Source organism: Strigops habroptila, chromosome 7, assembly GCF_004027225.2.
Source record: "Strigops habroptila isolate Jane chromosome 7, bStrHab1.2.pri, whole genome shotgun sequence".
Taxonomy (NCBI): Eukaryota; Metazoa; Chordata; class Aves; order Psittaciformes; family Psittacidae; genus Strigops; species Strigops habroptila.
In genome coordinates, this window is record NC_044283.2 from 10,930,303 (window position 1) to 10,950,283 (window position 19,981).

Below are 19,981 nucleotides of genomic sequence, written 5' to 3' on the forward strand. Positions count from 1 at the left end.
TACAACCCTTTTAACCATATTATAGATACGGGGTGGGTTGTTTGGGGGGTTGGGATGATTTTTTTTTAAACAAAACTATCTGACATTAAACACACATTTCTTGATTAAAATAAATATTGAAGAAGATTTATGTAATCCAGTCCAGGATACAAATTCAAGCCAATACTTCCTTTCCTAGAAAAATGTAGAACTGAATCTTTGTTAATCCCAAATAACAATGGAAAGATGATACTAATTTTTATTACATTGTTATTTAACTGGTTATGACCACTCCTTCCTTCTTTCCTTCGTTTCCTTTCTTTCTTGCTTGCTTGCTTTCTTTCCTTAAAACACCAATAAAAGTGTCCTAAATCTATTCTAAAATCAAATGGATTTTTGAGAGCTACCCAAGGAATTCTGGCAGTCTTTTCCATCTTCAAGGAACTGAAAACTGAAGATTTTATCTTACAAAAAAATGGAATAGTACCAGAAGACTGAGGTATACTTTTTCTCAAGAGCCTAATGGTTGTTTCAATGCACTTTATTACATCCCATCTCTGCAGGCTGTTGCATGTGAACCAGCAGAAGTCTGATCTTAACTTTCTCTCTGCTGGACACCTGCTTTTGTGGATGAGGTAGAGAGACACAGAGAGGCTACTTTTGTTCTGTCATGCCAATTTAACATTAATGTTATAGGAGAAAAGAATACTAGTTTTTCACACCTTTATGATCTTCCCAGAAAATAATCTTTCCCAAATCTTTTCTGCCATAGGCTATTCCAACTTGAGAATCCAGGAAAGAAGTGAATTTTCTGCATTGTCATTCTGTTTTGCATTTCAGTGGCCTTGGGTTTACTGTGATTACTTGAAAAATTTCTAAATAGCCCTGTGAGAATCTAGGAAATACTTATAGAAAATATCTTCCTAAGTGTGCAAGACATTATGTGCATAAAAAGAGCAGATCATAGCCAGCATTTTGGCATATTGTTCTGCTTTTGTTAGCTTTACCGCTGGTTGGTGGCTTTAGAAGAAACGACCACAGAAAGTAGTAATACCTATTACTGGAAATAGAGTCTGGAGGTGTATCTCTTGCTTACTTATCTTTGGCATATTTAGATTCAGAGTTTCTTTAACTTGGCAGGCCTGGGCAAGGAACACTTACCCATGTGCATGCAGTACATTCACTCCCACATAATTACTTTTTGTTAATGCTATGAAATTGTTCTTTAATTTTTACATAGTCTCCAGTCCTGCAGACAATCAAGCACATGAATAACAGACCCCTAACTTCAATCAGATTACAACTGGGAATAAGGTACTTAGGCATATGCAGCATCTGGTTGCAGAATTAAGATCATTCATCTCTTGGGTCTTCTTAGGCAATTATAGTACAAGATATGGGCGCATGGACTATAGGATTTATGCAATTTGGGATTCTTTACCTAAAATGAGCAAAAAGGCTGCTAGAAATCAAAAGGCAATCCAGACAGCTAATCCAGCAGCTCTTGCAGTAAATACATCAGCTCCAAACAATCACATTCACACACTGCAGCATTTAGATCAGGAAATACTGTCAGTATATAGAGTTCATTAACAACTTCAAGCCAAAAGGAAGTCTAGGCCTGTGTGTTTCATCAAAATTATGGATATTTTTTTAATCACCCTACAAAAACATTACATCTGATGTCCAAGAGAGGACAGCATCTTGTAAAACTGCTATTCACCTAGCTTTACCAACTATCTTGAAGGAAGTTTGTGATTTCTTTGGTGTCTACAAGTTTCATTAACAAGCATATAGACTCAAAAAAGTGCATGATTTTAACAAATTTAATGTAGTATGTCAGATTTTAACCTAAATTCCTCACAAATTCTCTCATATATTTTTCTACATAGGATATGAGTATATCCAGTAGTAAAAGTATTTGTTGGTATTTTGTTGAAACAGATTAAAAATCTCCTTGCTGAACAGATTAAAAACTGTTCAAATTATATTAACACTTAAGCATGGTAAAGATTGAATACTCAGACTCCTTGGAACACAGTTTACTTCTCGAGCTTTTTTCTTGATTTAATGGGCTTACTCATGGTACAACAGGTTTCAAAGGAAGAAGCCTGTAAAGATTTAACACTTTTAATACATATGTCTTCAAAGGATAACTTCTCAAAATTTACTTGTGAAAATACGTTATTATTGATACTGACCTGTCAATAAGCAGCCTATCCTGCAGAACATATTACTTATTCAGAATCAGATTTATTTCCAAATTCCTAGTTCCTAGTGTCTGAATCCACATAGAGGATTAAAAATAAAAAAATCACCTTGAGCTATATTAGAAGAGTTAATGAACTGAATATGCCAAAATAATAATGTAAAAAGAGGAAAGAAAAGAGTTTTCTGCATGTTTCTGAAAGTTGTTTGTAGTATATAGTCATTACTGTGTTAAGACGTACAAAAATCTCAGGAATATTTTCCTGCAGGTACTTAGAACCTAATAAATAATGAATGTGATGATTAACTACATGGGCAGAAGTATGGAGCATTACCAAGAAAAAAACTGCATAAAACCTGGCCTTTGAACGGGTGTGCACCATTGTTTTTAATATGTAAAAACACTTGAATATACTCAGTTGTGTGTGAAGAGAAAACGAAAGAAGTAAGCAATGCTTGAGTTAACACTGTATTTTCAAATTAAACAGATTTAAATATTGCCAAAAGCAGTGAGGGCATCTGGAGCTGAGTGGAAGGGCAGCAGAGCGAGGTGAGCAGAGCACCGTGACGCCCTTCAGCGCTGCTTGAGAAGCCACAGAGGTTTGTGCAGGTCTAGGGAGCTGAAGTAAGACCACCACCAAGGTTTGTCCCTGCCTGGCGGTGACCCACCTCGAGCCTCAGGCTGCCCATGTTGGGCATGAGGGTCATATAGTTCCAGTGGGTCATAGGGGTCGTATATGTCTTCCATCGAGCGGCGGAGGAGTTTGTTGGGCCAAGTCTCAATAGGTCGCAATACAAAGTCGACTCGCCCAGCCCGTTTCATCTTGGTAGGCAGGGTGACCCTCTTCATCACCCGGCTGTATCCTGGTGCTTGTGCGCTGATTATGTATGTCCCTGGAGACAGGAGTCGCCAGTAGTCCCCATCAGCAGCTTAGGAAAGGGGAAGGCACAACAAAAAAGAGTTTAGTTTTCGGTCTTGCATCCTTTATAATTGCATACTCATATACATGGGCATCCACAGATAGCACAAGCATTTAGGGGGCAGGTTTTGAAAGGATCTCAGATTTTGATTGTGATTTTGAAAGAATTTCAGATGGAAAATCTTGAATATCAAAGAGACTCCACCTGTGAAAATCTGGCCTTTGGGAGCTAACAGAGCAAAATTCACACACAGAATGTCAGTAACCACTGTGCCTGTATCACAGGGAAGGGAAGCTTTCCTTTATCTGCTTTCCCAGGGGCATGGGGAATAACTCCAAAGAAATCCAAAGAAGTATATATGTATGGCATGTCTAAGGAGCTAAGAAATCCCTGCTTATATTATATTACATTCAATTACTTTGCAGACATTATAACACATAAGACTATGGAGTCGGAGCTGCAGCTGGTATAAATTGCCATTAGTGTAAAATGGGTGTAAATTTTCTCCAGCTGAAGATTAAAGCCTAAGGCAAAAGCAAGGAGCCTTAAAATGGAATATTTACTTTTCATTTTATATTTCCTTTATTTTGAATGGTAAGTTTCTTAACTGTTAATGTTGCAATAATGCTATTTTCTCATGGAACCTCTCACTTTTTTTTTAACACTGGAATGAAAAGACATTTTGATCATATGACATTCTTTACCCCATCTAACTCAAGAACAAATACTCCTTTTTTCTTCAATGTAAACATATTTTGTGTTTAATTCTTTATTCTTTAAAGGTCCACTGCCAATGGAAAGCCATTGTCTGGGAATAAGTTTGAAAAAGACCCTAATTCATGCCAGAGTCTCCCACCAGCCTCAAGAATCTGCACCATCTCCACTATTGTATCCCCTCTAATGCTAGGTTTTTTTAAAGCTGGAAAGCATCCACTACATTATAAACCATTCTGGCTTTCCAAATTGATTCAACAACTATCATTAGAGCAAAATGTTACCATTCATGTCTTCTATTTTGCATTCCTATGGCCTACCCTGTTCTCACTGAAATCAATAACAAAATTAGAGCATTGATTTCAGTGAAAGCCTAAAAGCTCAGAACTTTACTACTGTGAAAATTAACAGTTGCATATGTCTCAGTACATGTTTACCAGCTGGCGACAGGTATAAAGTGAACATAGTTCAATATTCTAGTTTTTTTGCATTTGATATAACTATTGTCCAAAACCTGCATATATTTATGTTTTTCCACATGAATAAAAAAGGTTACAGGCCTTCAATCACTGCAGTTATTCTGATTGTTACAGTCAGTGTAACACTACTCTAATGACTATATGTCATGCCCACAATATTTCAACTAACTTATTCTATCATGGCTCTGCACCTCCACATGCTGAGTTGTAGCCTCCCAGCAGGGCTATTGCCATATTCACCCAAACATGAAACATAAAGGTAGAATTCTGAATCTCATTGAAGACACATTGGCTTTAGTGGATGGTAGGCAGTTCCAGGTGGAAGTTTTAATAGCAAGTACTATGTCATCACAGAGACACACCAGACTCAACAGCCAGTTTGACTTACCTTCTCTTTTGTTATTATAGAAACAAACACACAAGTGAGCCTTCAATTCTCCAATAAGGTGCCATTTCTATCAGATATGACAAGACTTTTGCAAGTTAAGCTCTCAGTGATTTCACTCTGCCCCAGGAAAAAGCTCAAACTAAAAATATTACCTGTGGTGACATCATGCTGGATGCCCCTGACTGAAATACGAGCATTTTTTATTGGGTTGCCAAACTTATCAGACACAATTCCTTTTATTCCCCGATGAACCTGTCAAAGTAAAGAGAAGTTAGATGGGAGTAGTTTATTACAGTACAACCTTCTCATCTTCTACAAGGAAACCCCTGCAGAGAGGAAACAACTTTCAAGAGGTTCAACTCATTATAGAGGCTGTGAGCGGCTAATGCCCCTTCAGATTTATCTTCAATTTTGGGAGCCCAAGGGACTAAAGGAAAGGAATAATTGAACAAGAGCTTTTCTGGGCTAAGTATGTGGTTCTGCATTGAGAGACCCTTCTCTGCACAGATCACTGGCACCTCATGATCTGCCTACAGTATTTAAAGACTGTTTCTGAATGCCCGCCCTAGGCCCATAATAATAAAGAAATTAAAAGTTAAGGCTTTAAAAAATAATCTGATGCTTTATACGTAATGAGAAGGCATCATGTTAGCTACTTGAGCTTGGAACTCATCACTCTGCTGCTTACACTTCACTACATGTCAGAATGTCATGATAGCAGTGTGTATAATATCCTTTTTCCCTTCTCTCCAAGCACAGAATCAAGCCGCTTGAGCTGATGAGGAATGTGCTTGATGACAAACAAAAGAGTGAGGTGAATTCTGACATACAAGGAGGTGCACAGGCAGCTCACTATATTTGAAATTCAGTAAGCTAAAACAAAACAGGGAAATATCACAGTATTTAAACATTAAGCCTCTTACAGGCTTTTTTTTCACAACCTTCAGAAATGAATATGTTTTCTATTGGAAACTCTATATGACCTTTTTAAATGAAAAGTAATTTCATTCTGATTTTCCCCTGAACTGCTATGATCAACTTGAGCTGTTCTTCAATTTGCCCCCTCTTTCTTTCTCTTCCTCTCATCTTTCCCTCCCTATTATCCTTTGTCATAAAAGAAGAATAGAAAGAAGAACAAAACATCAAAACAATGGAAAAAATACATTTTCTTTTTTGTAGGACTCTAGAGATGTTGAAAAATGAACATAAAATACCCAACTTTACAGTAATTCTTCTTCTCTGAACAGAAGCTAGAAAAAAATAAGTCTAGTCTAGTGACAGCAAGTTTTTATTTAAGGTGAGGCTGTGTTTACACTGCTCTTGTTGAACAACCATTCCATACTGAGTGGAGCTATTCACTAGAGGATTTAGGAACAACTCAGTGTAAGGACTTGAAAACTGTCCCTTAAGAACTATTATGATGAAGCACTGCAATTTGCTTTTCAGCATGGACTTGAGGATTTATCATATGGATAGTAGGTAAATCTGGTCATAAGAGTCATCTCAGACCCAAATTTAATTTACAGCGTAGACATACTCAAATCAGGATGACCTCATCCAAGTTCAATAATAACTTTGCAATTACAACAAGGTGGAATAAAAATGACAGAATCGAAATTTCTTTAACAATATTGATTTGTTTTGCTTTAGTAAATACACTAATTTTCATTTTGCCTCAAGTCTGTGCCATGTAAGTTTGGGGGAGTGTTTTGATATCTTTTCAGATGGGGAGAAGAAATCAGCGTTTATGAAAATGAATTCCACTTCTGCGTGTTAAGCCAAGTAGATTTGTACACACACCAAACAGCCTGGTATCTATCAGAATAAGAAAAGTTTGAATTGGTTATGGCAGACTTAATCCTTATCAGGAGTAATTCAGTCATCCTTATCTACAAAGTTGTTTTGCTTACTGTCCTGCATTTACTCAAAAAGCTTTTCTGACATGGACTTCTACAGTATCTCACACTATAAAAATCTTTACATCTTGAAGACTTCAATTGCAATATATATGGATTTAACCCAGCTCCATTTGGATTCACTAAAACTCATTTTCATCAGACAGCTGTAAAACGAAATGAGTTTGGTGGTCTGTACTGTAGACTTTATTGAATGATAATATTTACCACAAGTAGCAAGAGGTTGCTTAGAAAGGCCATAAAAACACTCCTAACAATTTTAGATTACTGCATACTCTATCAAAATAAGGCATGACAGAAAGCTAATCTACTAATGGCTGAGAGAAAGATGAGCAACTTCTGTTTCTGTGTTCACTTACTTATTGTCAGTGAGGTATTTGTTTTTACTGAGCTTAAACTTATTATTAAAAATGACTTTTAAATGGCACGTTTTAATGCTCACAGACAAACAGTTGTTTCTTTAGAAGATCAGGCTTTAGATTTTTTTAAACTACTTTCATACAGAAATCAAGTTAAAGAGTGTGGAGGTGGAATTTATAGCAAGATGCTTAGAATCTTCCCATTTTAGCTGAATCTAAATCTCTTGCTGCCATGCAGTAGGGTTTGGGCCACAAACATGGAATATGGAACAGAAAAAATTCCAGAAAGCTCTCTGGAAAGCAGATCTTGCTGGTTTATTCTTCAAAAGAAATGTTGGTTCATATTTTTCTGAATATGTGGGATTTTCTCTAGCAATAAATTTTTGAACAGTTGATCTATAATGTTGCACAAAGCATGTACAGACTATTTCTTGTTACACATTTTTTCAAGGCTTTTACAGTCCTCAGTCTCCATCCTTCCTGCAATATAGGCAAAATATTATTTGTGTGTCCTGCTAGACAAACTGAGGCACTGGGCCCTCTGGTAGAGTGTGATGATTGATTTGGTGCTATCGTAATAACTAACTGGGGAAACAGTAAAGAAACTAATATGGACAAAGAATGAAGAAGAAAAACTGTAAGCATAAAGGTCTATAAATGCAGAGACGTACCATTTCCATGTAATTCAGAAGGGCATCTCTGTTTTCATGCCAGATTGTAAACAGTTCTTCCTCCAAAGGAAACTTTTCACATCCTACCTCCACAGTAACTTCAAAGCAATTTGTGTGAAGGTAATTAAAATCTGCCATACCTATAGGTTTAAAAAGAAAAAGGAGAGATAATGAAAAAGCCATGTAACCCTTAACTGGAGCTTTGCTGTTGCAGCCAGCTGAATGCAAACCCTGTGGGTGTGGATTAATATATTGTAATGAGTGTCCGCCAATATCTAAAAACTATCAAACAAATTCAGAATCCTACAACTCGTTTCAACTTCAAGTTGACTAACGACAATGACACTTCCTTCAGGCCAGAAAGCATCATTTTAAATTATTATTCACCTGACCAAGAAGCAGAGATAGAGAGATAAGGATTGGTTAATCATGGTAATTGGATAATCGGCTATATCAGAGGTGATTGCCAAGGGTCACCAGCAAAGAGATGACCTTTTGCCATTATTATGTTCAAAACTGTTTCTGTACAAAAGACATTGGATATAATTTTCAGAAGAATGTAAGCTGAAGATATTTAAACCCAATTCTCACTCATGTCCTAAAGGTTTCTAAATGCCTGGTTTCAACATAATTATTTGGGGATCCAGCTGAGCCCTATTTGAAAACACAACTGCTGAAAATTTGTGAACACTGATATTTCATCCATGCCAGTATTTCAGGAATCCTGAAGAAAACTAAATACTTTTATTGGGGAAATTAAATTAGCAACCTAAGCACAAATGAATGGGATATTTGTCTCTGTTATAGTTTTCCCTGAAAAAGAGTTATTTTAAACTGATTGAAAAAGCAGCACTTGCATAGTCTGTGAGATGGATTCAAATTCATGTCATTAAGGAATGAGAGCATAACATTAAGCATTTATTTCTACATTTTGGATTTGAAAACAAGAATGGTATTATATGCATTAAATTTCACCCTTGTACATCTTGTTAACTTTCCTCAGGTTGTATCAGGGCTGAATACATCCCATGGTATCTGAATAGAAATGTTACCAAAAATGCGTGTTGTTTCTTAGATCCCTTACAAGTTACATTTTGCATGGGTCTGACCTAAAGCAAACTGAAATTAATAAAATTATTTCTTTCAAACCCTTGTGTCTCATAAAGGTCATATAGAGGTTTTACCTCACTCGATATGATGGTAAAGTGGTTTTACCTCCAGTGAAGCTGTACCACTCAGCACCATTTATAATACCTCCACGTCTGACAAAATTTCCACCACAACGAAGTTCGGACCGGTCCGAGATGACTGGATGTGCATCTGCGTAGGCTTTAGCCAGCATTTTAAATGTCTGTAACAAAAGGGCTTGAAATACATTTGTTTTTACAAACTCTGAATGCTGTCATTGCTCTTAGCAACTATTGCTGTTGCGAGCCCAGGCAATGAGCCACCCTCTGTCCTCGAGGCTGATGGAGGGGGTGAACCTCCATGCAAGGATATACTGCAAGGAAGTTTTCACTTGTCATCTTCTCCAAGGTCTTCCTCTGCAATCCAATACATTTAGCCAGAGACAACACTTAATACCAGTGGATTTTGTGGTATTTGGCTTCAACCCACCGTCTGGGGTAGGAGTAGAGGGCTTGTTTGGTTGTACTTAAAGTCCCAGGTTTTAAAGCTGAAATTGGCTCTCCCAAATACATTTTAACTCTTGTTACTTTTACCCCTTCAAAAACACCTCCATCAGCCTCAGCCCAATCAGATCTTCACATTGTCTACTGCTGTTTAAAATAGACAGTGTCAATTTGCTTTGCACTTGTCATTCACACAGGACAACCTGCCAGTTTGATTTCAATGACAGTTGCTTCTTTGTGAGGGCAGAAACCATTCCTAAAAAGTGAAGGATAGGATGTGGTGATGTAGGGTGTCACCGTTGATTTCCTAAGAGTGTTGATACTGATAAAGTACAGAGGAGTCACCACCGAGAAGGAAAAAGTGACAGGTACATGTAGTGAAGACAGAAGAAGCACCAGTGATCTGCAGAAAACAGTTCTTTGAATCAGGCTCCTGCCAGTTTCCTCCAATGTTTATTCTAACTTTGTACAGAAATACCCCCTCTCCTTTTTTTTTATTTGAAACTCATCTACAAAAGCTATAATTTCAGGTTTCAATATTGAAATGACACCAATTACAGATGCTACTAGAGCCTATTACTCAGCATCATGTGTTTCATTGTGTATTGCTTAAGACAATGCGTGCAAAAAACTAGGTGGCTACAAATCTATTTTTAGAAGTGGCTACAAATCTATTTTTAGAAGTGACCTTAAAACTTCATCCTTCATGTTGTCATCAAAAATAAAGACCAAGGACAAAAATTTGATCTAATATTTAGAGCATGTTCCTCACTTTTCCCAGAGACATCTGCAGATGTTATATTTCCAGTAACCAAGTCTTTCTTCTCTTGTTTCACACCAAGAGGCATGCGACTTTTGCCTAGCTGCTAATGCAAGCAGATGAAGATGGGTGGTAGTGAGAAGAGAAAGTGAGAGGTACAAAATCAAGTAAACTTGATTAAAAAAAAAAAAAGTTAAAATGCGCTCGGATAGCAATACATTTATTATCACTTAGCAACTAATGTATGACTACTTATGGATCTCAAGAAAGTTAAACATTTAGGTGTAATACAGTGGAACAAAGGGAAAAACCACAGAGGAATTCTTGTGACTTTGGAAGCACGATGCTTCATTTGGTACAATGTGGTCAGTGCTGTTACCTTGGCCAGCACGTTCACCACATGGGTCATCACAGATTGGGTTTTTCAGAGGAGGGAAGTACGTGTTTCCATTCATCAGAGGGAATGAACTTGACTCGGTGTGCACCTTCCTGCTCCAGTGAGTGTAAGCATCATTGCAGCTTCTTGTGTAACACAAATCAACAACAGCTTGCTAAAAACACCCATCTCCACAAAAGCCAAAAAACTGGAAAGCTCTGGGTCATGTGGGCTGAACCAGATACAAGAATGTGAGTGTAGGGACATGGTCCAGTGTTGAGACTCCTTGGCCTCAGCAAGCACCAGACCAGGCTGTGATGCAGGCTAAAGAGGCTTGAAATCCGCAGTGTCTTGTGAAGGTGCCAAGAAGACCCTTGTGCTACACCATCAGGGACATAGGGAAGTGGCAGCACCCAGGTGCATTTTCAAACAGGGCAATCTGTTTTGAAGATACTTGCAGAATTTGACTCTAATTCCCGGCCATTATCTGCAGCATTTCACACTCGGCTGCAGCCAAGGGTGCAAAAGGGTTATAGCTAAGGTATGGGAGCTAAAATAAGCTGCTATATTTCAGGATGCAGGTTCCCTGGCAGCAGCAGCCGCAGATGACATTTCTTAAGTGCAGGTCACTTCACAGGTACAAGTTTTATAACTTTCAGAGCAAAATTTAAAGTGGTACTAATAGCATTGTTAAGGTTCTTGTGCTGACTCATTTGAAACACCAGTTGCTATTGAGGACATCTCCAGCCCTCTCCTGTTGTTTCAAACTTCCAAGTTTGCAGCTAACTTCCCAGGCTTTGCAGCCACTGACTATGCAGCAGTCACCAACACGAGATCCTCTGTCTTACACTGTCACAAACCGCTGATGTCATTAGGGCTTCCCCACTGTACACTGCATTGGGATGGAGCACTTTGTCCATGTAACTGCATCATTTTACCCAAAACACACATGCTGTCCCTGACTGGAGATGACAGAGGGACTGCTGTCCTTCCATCCTACAGGTGAACTGCTTGACAAGACACATATGGCATATTCCTCCATCATCTACAGGATGGTAAATCAGAATACCCCCGGCCCAGGCGATGGGATATAAGTGCACAGGTTTATGATTTCCCCTAGTTCCTTGCGAAACATTTCTGTAGCTTTCATTACCACTCACCAGGTCTTTCTTAAATGTGCTTTTTATTGTTCAGTGCCTGGTTTATTTTACTGCTGTCATTGTCATACACGTGTAATCAGTACCTATCATACAGCTCAGAAGAAATGGATTGATACAGAAAACATTTAACAGTCATAAATATTTAAATATTTAATATGTGCTGGTGAGAACTGCCACTTTGAAAGATGTCAGCCCAGAGATAAGCTTAAAGATAACATGTGCTTCAAGTGGAAGATCAACTTCTGGCTATTTTCAACTGCTGTTCGTTATGTAAAGAACCGCTTTTTCTTAAGAGGCGAGGGACATCTTTAACGTATGCTAGAAGGCTGAAAAACTAGCTGTTCTCCTAGTGAGCATGTCGGCAATGAATACTAGATTGAGGAAACCAAAGGGAAATAGGAAAGATGGCAAAAAATTTCACAGAAGATTTACAGTGAGTCCCAAATGGGGAACTTTCCAGGGATGAGAGGGGAAAACCATTCCCATTCATCTGACCTGGAATAAATGTTACAAGGCTGCCACCATATGGCAGCCATTCTTTTTTTCTCCTACAGATTTCAATAGAAAATAACTGCTGGTCAGGGTTGATCCGTTTCTTCTGGAAATCAATGGTAAAAATACCACAGCCAGCACCCGTTAAATTTTAAAAGCCTGGCTTTTCCTAACCTGTGCCTTGTGAAATCATGTTTGGCCTCATATAACATGGGTTAATCTTTACAGATCAAGCTGATAGTGTGTAAATGACCCTACATTTTAAATCATGTTAATTAACTGTATAGCTCATATTTTTTATATGTGTATATATACATGTATTATATATATGTGTGATTTATTACGTGTTTAATATATACATGCGTGCACATACACACATACGTGCAATCTAAATAAATCAAAGTTTGTCACTTGTTAAAAATTTCCGTAGTTCCACACGTAGAAACCACATTGATATGCTCACCCTGAAAAAACAATATTACCTTCTCATCAGGCGTAGGGGAGAACATTTTTTCTTCCATAGGATGCCTGGAGTAGTCGTAAGGATAGGTCACAACCAGCTCACCCCCATGGAGGCTGGCAGAGAGCACGAATGGGATAGACCTCAACCACTTCATCACTGCTTTCGTCTCAGGGGCCACCTGCAATCCAGGAGAAAACAAAACAGCTCTGAGTAATCATGTAGCTCTAAAGGGATTTGATCATGGGGAGGAATAAGCCCAGTGGAGAATGGTGTGTGTCAGAAAGGAGAATGCTGGGGCTCTTCGGCTCTTCGATGGAATCATAGAATCACAGAATGATTTGGGTTGGAAGGGACCCTAAAGATCTTCTAGTTCCACTCCCCATGCCAGGGGCAAGGATATCTTCCACTAGACCAGGTTGCTCAAATCCCATCCCAAAGGTTAATGGGGAGAGAGCATCGGTTTGCTCCAGGGAACAGACGAGACACACTATTCACTGTGGAAAAACGGGGCGGGGGGGGAGGAAGGGAGGGGAGAGAAGGAAGAGAAAATTTGACAGAAGAATAACTTTTTAGAACAGTGGCATTTTCAGCGGTTCAAAGTGATGATGGCAGCATTTTAGGCTTGAAAAATTGTGGTGGTGTACCAGTACTTGCAAACCTGCTCCTTATCTAATTTCATTTCTGAATCAGCAGAACTGACTTTGGATGGATCAATTTGTAACTCTCAGCACTTGCTGGAATTGTCTCATTTGCTATCCTCTGGTCCAGCTTCATCTGCAGATAAATTAAAACTAATGTATGTAATGCACAGCAATGGCTGCAGTTTACCTGCAGAGAACTGCTGCAGATAAGGCACAACATCTGTCTTTCTAACAGTCCATGCTCAGTAACGGTGGCCAAGGGAGTGGGCACCGGACTCCCAAAGATGCTCAGGCACCCATGTCCCCCAGCATGCAGGAGGCTCCTCTGTCCCCTTTTCCTGAGGAGTCATTTCACGGCCCTGCTCCAGTGTTAGCTAATTCTTAAGGGTAACACTGTCATCTGGTGGCCAGTCCCTGCAAGCCCAGACACATTCCAGTCCTGGGAGGAGGTGAGGTTCTTTCCTTGCAGCTTGTGAAGATAATGGGGAAAACTTGCTTACCACCCTTTGCTTTGATCCTATCAGCCGTTAGAAAATCAGCCAGCCAGGACCACAGAGTGACTAATGACCAGTAGCAAGTCAGCAATGTGCAGGAAATAATCACAAAACAAACAAAAAGCCTCCTACCAACAAACAAGAAAACCTAAACCCCTATAAATTATGGTTACAGTAATATCTCTCTTGTAATGAAGGGCCCAGAACTGAACACAATGTTCGAGGTGTGGCCTCAGCACTGCCAAGCACACAATAGTAATACTTGTTTTCTTTGGAAAAGTCCCTATTCTGCTATGGGTAAATCACAGCTTTGGAGATGCAGTGGGGAGCATAAACTTAGGTGTGGAGCAGAGAAAAACGCTGTGAAGTAAATGTGCACCAGGGATGTATTAGAGCTCCCAGCAATGAAGCAGAAAGCAAAAGGTCTCGGGGAAAAGCTATGTCTAAATACAGTTTACCTGGAATGATTTAAGAAGACATTACCCTGCCTGTTCTTGACCTAGGCAGGAGGCCACCTCCCTTCAGATGTCATAGCTATTTAAATGAGCCCTTATAGTTTCCAGGTTTCCTTAAAACGCAATTATCTGCTAACTGAGCTGAACTAGTGCCTCCAGCCACTGCAGCTGTGCTATTTGAAAAAGCCGTATCTTGTACTTGGGAAGTAATCATAGAATCATAGAATCGTAAGGGTTGGAAAGGACCTTAAGATCATCTAGTTCCAACCCCCTTGCCATGGGCAGGGACACCTTGCCCTAAACCACGTGGTCCAAGGCTCTGTCCAACCTGGGCTTGAACACCGCCAGGGATGGAGCATCCACAACCTCCCTGGGCAACCCATTCCAGTGCCTCACCACCCTCACTGTAAAGAACTTCTTCCTTATATCTAATATCTAAACTTCTCCTGTTGAAGTTTGAACCCATTATAGGAATCTGAGGGTTCCCACTGCTGTTAAGGTGAATCATTAAATCAGTGGTTTGCGGCTAGCGTATGGACACATCAGACACATCAGATTGTGTCACTTGTCCTCAGGAGAAACAAGTCAGGTCCATTTTGTCTATCAACCTAGTGGTAGCCTCTGAATCTCTGTGTCACAACCCTTTCAACCTTTGTATTTTAAAGAAGCAACTTAAGTGTAAGTTGAGATGTAACAGGTGAAGTCTGACTAGCTCAGGATCACATAAAATGCACTTTGCACACCAGAAACCCAATCAAGTTGGTTTTGCACAATGGGGAAGATTAGACACAGAGTTTCCAGGAAGGGCATCACCCAAAAAACATTTTTAAAAGTGCAGATAAAGAGCACTTTGAAAGGAAAGGACAAATGCTCTGCACTTTTTGCAGTCTCACACACCCTGTCACACAAGGAGGTGGGAGCAGAAAACAGCCCACTAGGCTCCATGACAAGGAACCTGGCAGTGTTCGAGGAACACTACCTGCAGTGGTCAAAGTAGTTGCTTTTCTGGTCTTTGTACAGTGCCCTGATGGTCTGATAATGACCTTTATCCCAACGGAACCAGCCACTCTCACCTGAACTCTGAAAGTCCTTTTTTCATCCTTTGAACCCATCTATTTGAAGAGCAGAAAACCTTACAAGGTGGCTTGTAAGGGTCTGTGAGTGGCACTGCCTGACCCATGGATACCTGTTAGGGGGTTCACAGGGTGGCTGAGGACCTGACACCAAGCCTGCTCTCTTCAAGTCCCATAGCACCAGCACTTCCCAGGATGATGCTGCCCCAAAATCTCTGCAGCTCTCTGCCCTTCCTGTGGCTGCCCCAGCTCCTGCTGCCTGAAACCAGAATCAGCCCTGCTTTCAAACAGCAGTCTCAGGATGCAGTTCAGTAGGCAAGGGAGGTATGCACAGTTTTACTTAGAGAGCCCCTAAATTCAGCCCCTCCCCCTAAGTAGATACCTGCATAAGCCGCAAGACACTGCTGTGTCACAGAGCCAACGTCTTACTGAAGTGAATGTTGTGGAAAATCAAGAGTTTCAACATCACTATTTTTATTCTAATAGCACTTCAGTGACATCATGTACGGTGATTAAAGGTTTGCAATGTGCACATCCTGGTTCAGCTCCACTGGATGATAGCAGATGCTATCTCTGTCACTCTGAACTTTGACTATTCATAGACTTTTCCTTTAATGTGGGTTTTGATTTTTATTTTTTTTTTTTACAGGGCTCTTGTTTTTTAGTCAGAAGACATAAATTCTAAAGTATTCACCTCACGAGAACACTTGGACACAATTAGAAAACAGATGAAATATTTCTGCATAAGTACAGGGAATGGCCAATATTCTTTTAAACCTGAATCTCATTTCTGTCAATTATACTACAATTAGTCTCTGTCTCCATGGCTTTCAAAGATTTCTTTTCTTTTTTCTCTGTTAGAAGCAACCAGACTAATTTTCCTCAAGACTATGCCAGCCACCACTGGCACAGACTTCCAAATTCTATTTGAATCAAACCAATTTAACGGACTTAATTTCAGATGAAGCCTGAAGTCTCTCAGTCTGAGCCCTCAGACCACTTATTACAATAATTCATAACTGTGGGGAACAAAATGCGCTGTAAAGCAAGGGTTATGGGCAAGCAAGAGATCTCCTGAGTTTAAGAGGTTGACTGGGAGCTCGCTTTCATTTTCTGATCTTGATACAATCCCCTGCAATACTTGGATAATTACTTTAATAAGGCAGGTAATAAACACTATTAAGTAAATGAAAGCTGAGAGACTGGTGCTGAAACATCTAATCTAATGTTTTTGCATGCGCAAAGCTGAGTACTGTAGGAGCCATGGGTTTGTCTGCCTGACAAAACTGAAGCTCATTACAGGAGAGCTGATTTGGCTGTCCCATGATACCACCAGCAGAGGAAAGAGATGTGGGGCTGTGAGAACGTTTACTGCCAGGTTACTGATCCATGTGAAACTGCAGTTGGTAAGATTTTGTGGTGCTATCCAGGTCACAGGCAAATTGCTTCCTCATCAAAGCATCAGGATTTGGAGATGCTTTGGGCTACATGCATAAAATATAATAAACTTCTTAAGCTTAGTTATGTTGAAAATCAATGGTCTAATAAGGTGAGTGTTACTGAGCTTCTCACACCCTTGCATCTTCATTTGTACATTATCCTGAGGAAGTGAGATGATTTTATCCGGATTTCATTACTGTGAAATGAAGTACCAAAGCACTGGGGCAGCATTAGAGATGCCTTTGGGATTTAGACCTGGCCTCAGGTAGGACTGAGCTTTGCATTCCTGGACATCACACAACACAAAGCTTAGCGATGATGAGGGCAAGGCCCTGCAGAGCTGCCTCCATCCTGCTCCTCAGGACTGGAGGCAGCAACAACTCTCCCTTCTAGCATCACTGCAGCTTCACAGGCTGTTGCTATTGCTCCAGCTGGTTACAGTCATTTTACAAATATCCTTTTTGTGGAAGGTGATGCCACAGAACTTCACATGAAGCCTTTTGATGTTTTCCAAGGCAGAAATCACTATTGCATCAAATCTGAGCAGAGCCTAGTGCAAAGACAGCCAAATCCATAAAATCTTTAACATGCTGCCACAGCTTATATCACTAATGATGAATCATTACACACTTGTGACCCTCTTCTAACAGTCATTATTCTTAATCTAAAATAGCAAAATCCAAATTATCCATAAATTTGTGATACCTGCCTAATGATTTTTCTTGCCAATTCTGAGCCTGTCCAGCTTAGTCCTACTTAAAAAATATGATTACCAGAGAGTAACTCCAAACCAACCAATCTCAGCTTCTTAATTCATGAGTTGCTCTCTAATATATGTGATTCATAAAATCTGTAATTCATACCTTACCCCACCAGTAGGACTGTGGAATGGGGATGTGGTCTAGGCGGGCCCCACGAATCCCAGCTCTTCTGTAAGCCTCAGACGTCAAATCAGGGAAGTTTCTGTTCAGGTCCAAGTTCTGAGCTGTCTGTCGGCCGATGACCCATCCGTTGTAACCAGCTCCCTAATTTGTAACATAGAAGCCAACCTCAGAATAGCTTCCTGTCTCAAAATATCACTTTGTGACAATGGTGTAAAATGCTATTTTAATCAAGGGGAAATTTTAAAAGAAGTAAACTGAAAATGTCTATACTGTTACAAAAACACAGTTATTAATCTTTTTTTTATTACCATGAACACTAATGCAGTAACTAAAATGAAGGAAGCATTTCACTCACCAGTGATGTGACTCATGAGAGGAACACAACAACTTCTTGCTCATCACAGAGCAGCATGCAGGGTGAGTTAGAGGAGGAGAAAAACGAAAATACAGCTGATGCTCCAAGACAGGATCAGGCAGAATGCAATAACCCCAGACTCATACAACAGACAGAACTCACCACATGAGCAATGCAGAGAAACAATGGAGAAAAATACAGCTGATGCTCCAAGACAGGATCAAGCAGAATACAATAACCCCAGACTCATACAATAGACAGAACTCACCACATGAGCAATGCAGAAAATGAAAGGTCCTATTTTTCATGTTAATAGTGCTGGCGATAAAAGTGAGGTGAAAAGAAGAAGAATGTCAGGTAAGATGTAATAGAACTTTTGTTTTTGCAGGTCTCTTTCAGATACCAGTTAGTCTCTGAAAACTGCCATGCATTATGGAAGTGTGACAGTACAGAAAGTATTCACATGCTATTATTATTATACCAGCTCTTCTAAATGAGAAAGAACATCTATTCCACAGCATTAAACCACATTTCCTTATAAAATAATTAACAGTGATTACAGTGAGTCAGTGGGCATTCTGTTCTAGAACTGATAGCAGAGCATGCTAAATGTGTGAAAAAGTAATAGTCATTCCCACATCATTGCATGCAGGCAGCAAAAATGAAAAACGTGGTTCTTAGGTCTATTCACATCATCTTTGGAAAGAAACCTACCAACAAATCAGCCTGGGATTCTGGCTGCTGATTATTAACACTCTCTCTCATACGTGGTGCTCCCCTCCCACTTTGACCTTTCTCATGGGGAATTTTAGAAACACGAAACCCTAAACATTTCCTTATAAAAAGTCTTTTACCTCTTCTGCAGCCAGTTCGTACCCATCAGGGTTGAGGGAAGGTAGGAGATGAATTCTTGTATTATTAATCAAGGTCTGGATGCGAGGGTTTCCAAGAAGATACTCCGAACACAGATACTGTGCGAGGTATATTAGCAGTTCTTTCCCCACAACTTCATTTCCATGCATATTGCCAATGTACTTAAATTCTGGCTTGACTGTGGAATATGAAGTAATGAGATACTTTAATTTGATTATACCTGGACGACTTCTAAAAGCAGAGTAACCCAGATAGCTTACTGATGAGTTAGAAACTTTTTTTTACACTAATTCAATGCATACATTCCTGTAAATAGCACACCCGTTCCAGTCAGTTCAACAACAATTGAAATAGTGTGAAATAAATAAGTCCATATTTTCAGGATCCCAAACTGTATGAGGCATTCATTGCTCGGAGCTTTTGCTGGACTCATCATTAATTGTGAACAAAGAATGATGCAAACAAAAATGCCAGGACATGGCTAGAAAGGAACAAAATACACCCCTGGCACTCTCATTTTCCTTGGGTAACTTGGATGCCTTATATTGTCACAGATCCTAGAAACGACCTGCAGATGTGTAATATATTATCCCTCTATTTGGAAAAGAAATTGGGTTGTGCATAAAAAGTGGCTTTTAGGCTAAATAGCCTTGAAATAAGACTATTAGAAACATGTAACTTCACAATTCCCCACAGCTATTCTCTCAATTTCCATCCTTCTTTACAGACTAATGGAAAGTGTAAAATAGGTGCACTTTGGAGACACCTTCTCCTGTCTATCCCTTCATCTTCGTCTGTGATCCTGGCCAGCCTCAAGCAATAGACACTGGACAAGGGCTGACACAGAGCTATTATGGCAGCTTGCTCAGGCTGGCAAAATCTCCAGCTCTAAAGCTATTTCCAGCCTCTTTTATGCTGTCCTGAGCTGCATGAAGCAATAGATTTAGAAGGAAATGCTAGATAATGTGTTAAATTACCATCTTTCATCATGCCATATCACAGTTTTAGTTTAAAGGTCTGATTCATAGGCTTTGTGTTTTCCTGACAAATGGAGTATCAGCTTAAAAAGACACCTATAAGTTCTTTTCTTTACATAAAAGAGGAAGGATTATAGGCCAGGAAATAGTTAATGCAGATCTTTGCTCTGTGTAAGATGTCTGCTGGGACCCTGGTGAAGTTTAAAGGCACCTCAAAATACCTTTACACCATGCAAAGCAGCATGGCCAAGAGTAATCAAAGCTAACACCAG

General features: G+C 39.6%; 1 protein-coding gene across 2 annotated transcripts in view; it reads right to left on the reverse strand.

The window, feature by feature from the left end:
* Window positions 1-1,177: 1,177 nt before the first annotated feature.
* CPZ (carboxypeptidase Z) overlaps window positions 1,178-19,981 on the reverse strand; it is a 34,808-nt gene continuing 16,004 nt past the window's right edge. For both annotated transcript variants that reach the window (XM_030492910.1, XM_030492911.1), the window contains 7 exons: window positions 18,714-18,910; window positions 17,484-17,645; window positions 12,537-12,695; window positions 8,851-8,986; window positions 7,636-7,775; window positions 4,842-4,941; window positions 1,178-3,117 (listed from right to left, as the gene is read on the reverse strand). In XM_030492910.1, coding sequence (XP_030348770.1) covers window positions 2,762-3,117; window positions 4,842-4,941; window positions 7,636-7,775; window positions 8,851-8,986; window positions 12,537-12,695; window positions 17,484-17,645; window positions 18,714-18,910 — 1,250 coding nt within the window. In that variant the 3' untranslated portion in view covers window positions 1,178-2,761. The remainder of the gene's footprint in view (window positions 3,118-4,841; window positions 4,942-7,635; window positions 7,776-8,850; window positions 8,987-12,536; window positions 12,696-17,483; window positions 17,646-18,713; window positions 18,911-19,981) is intronic.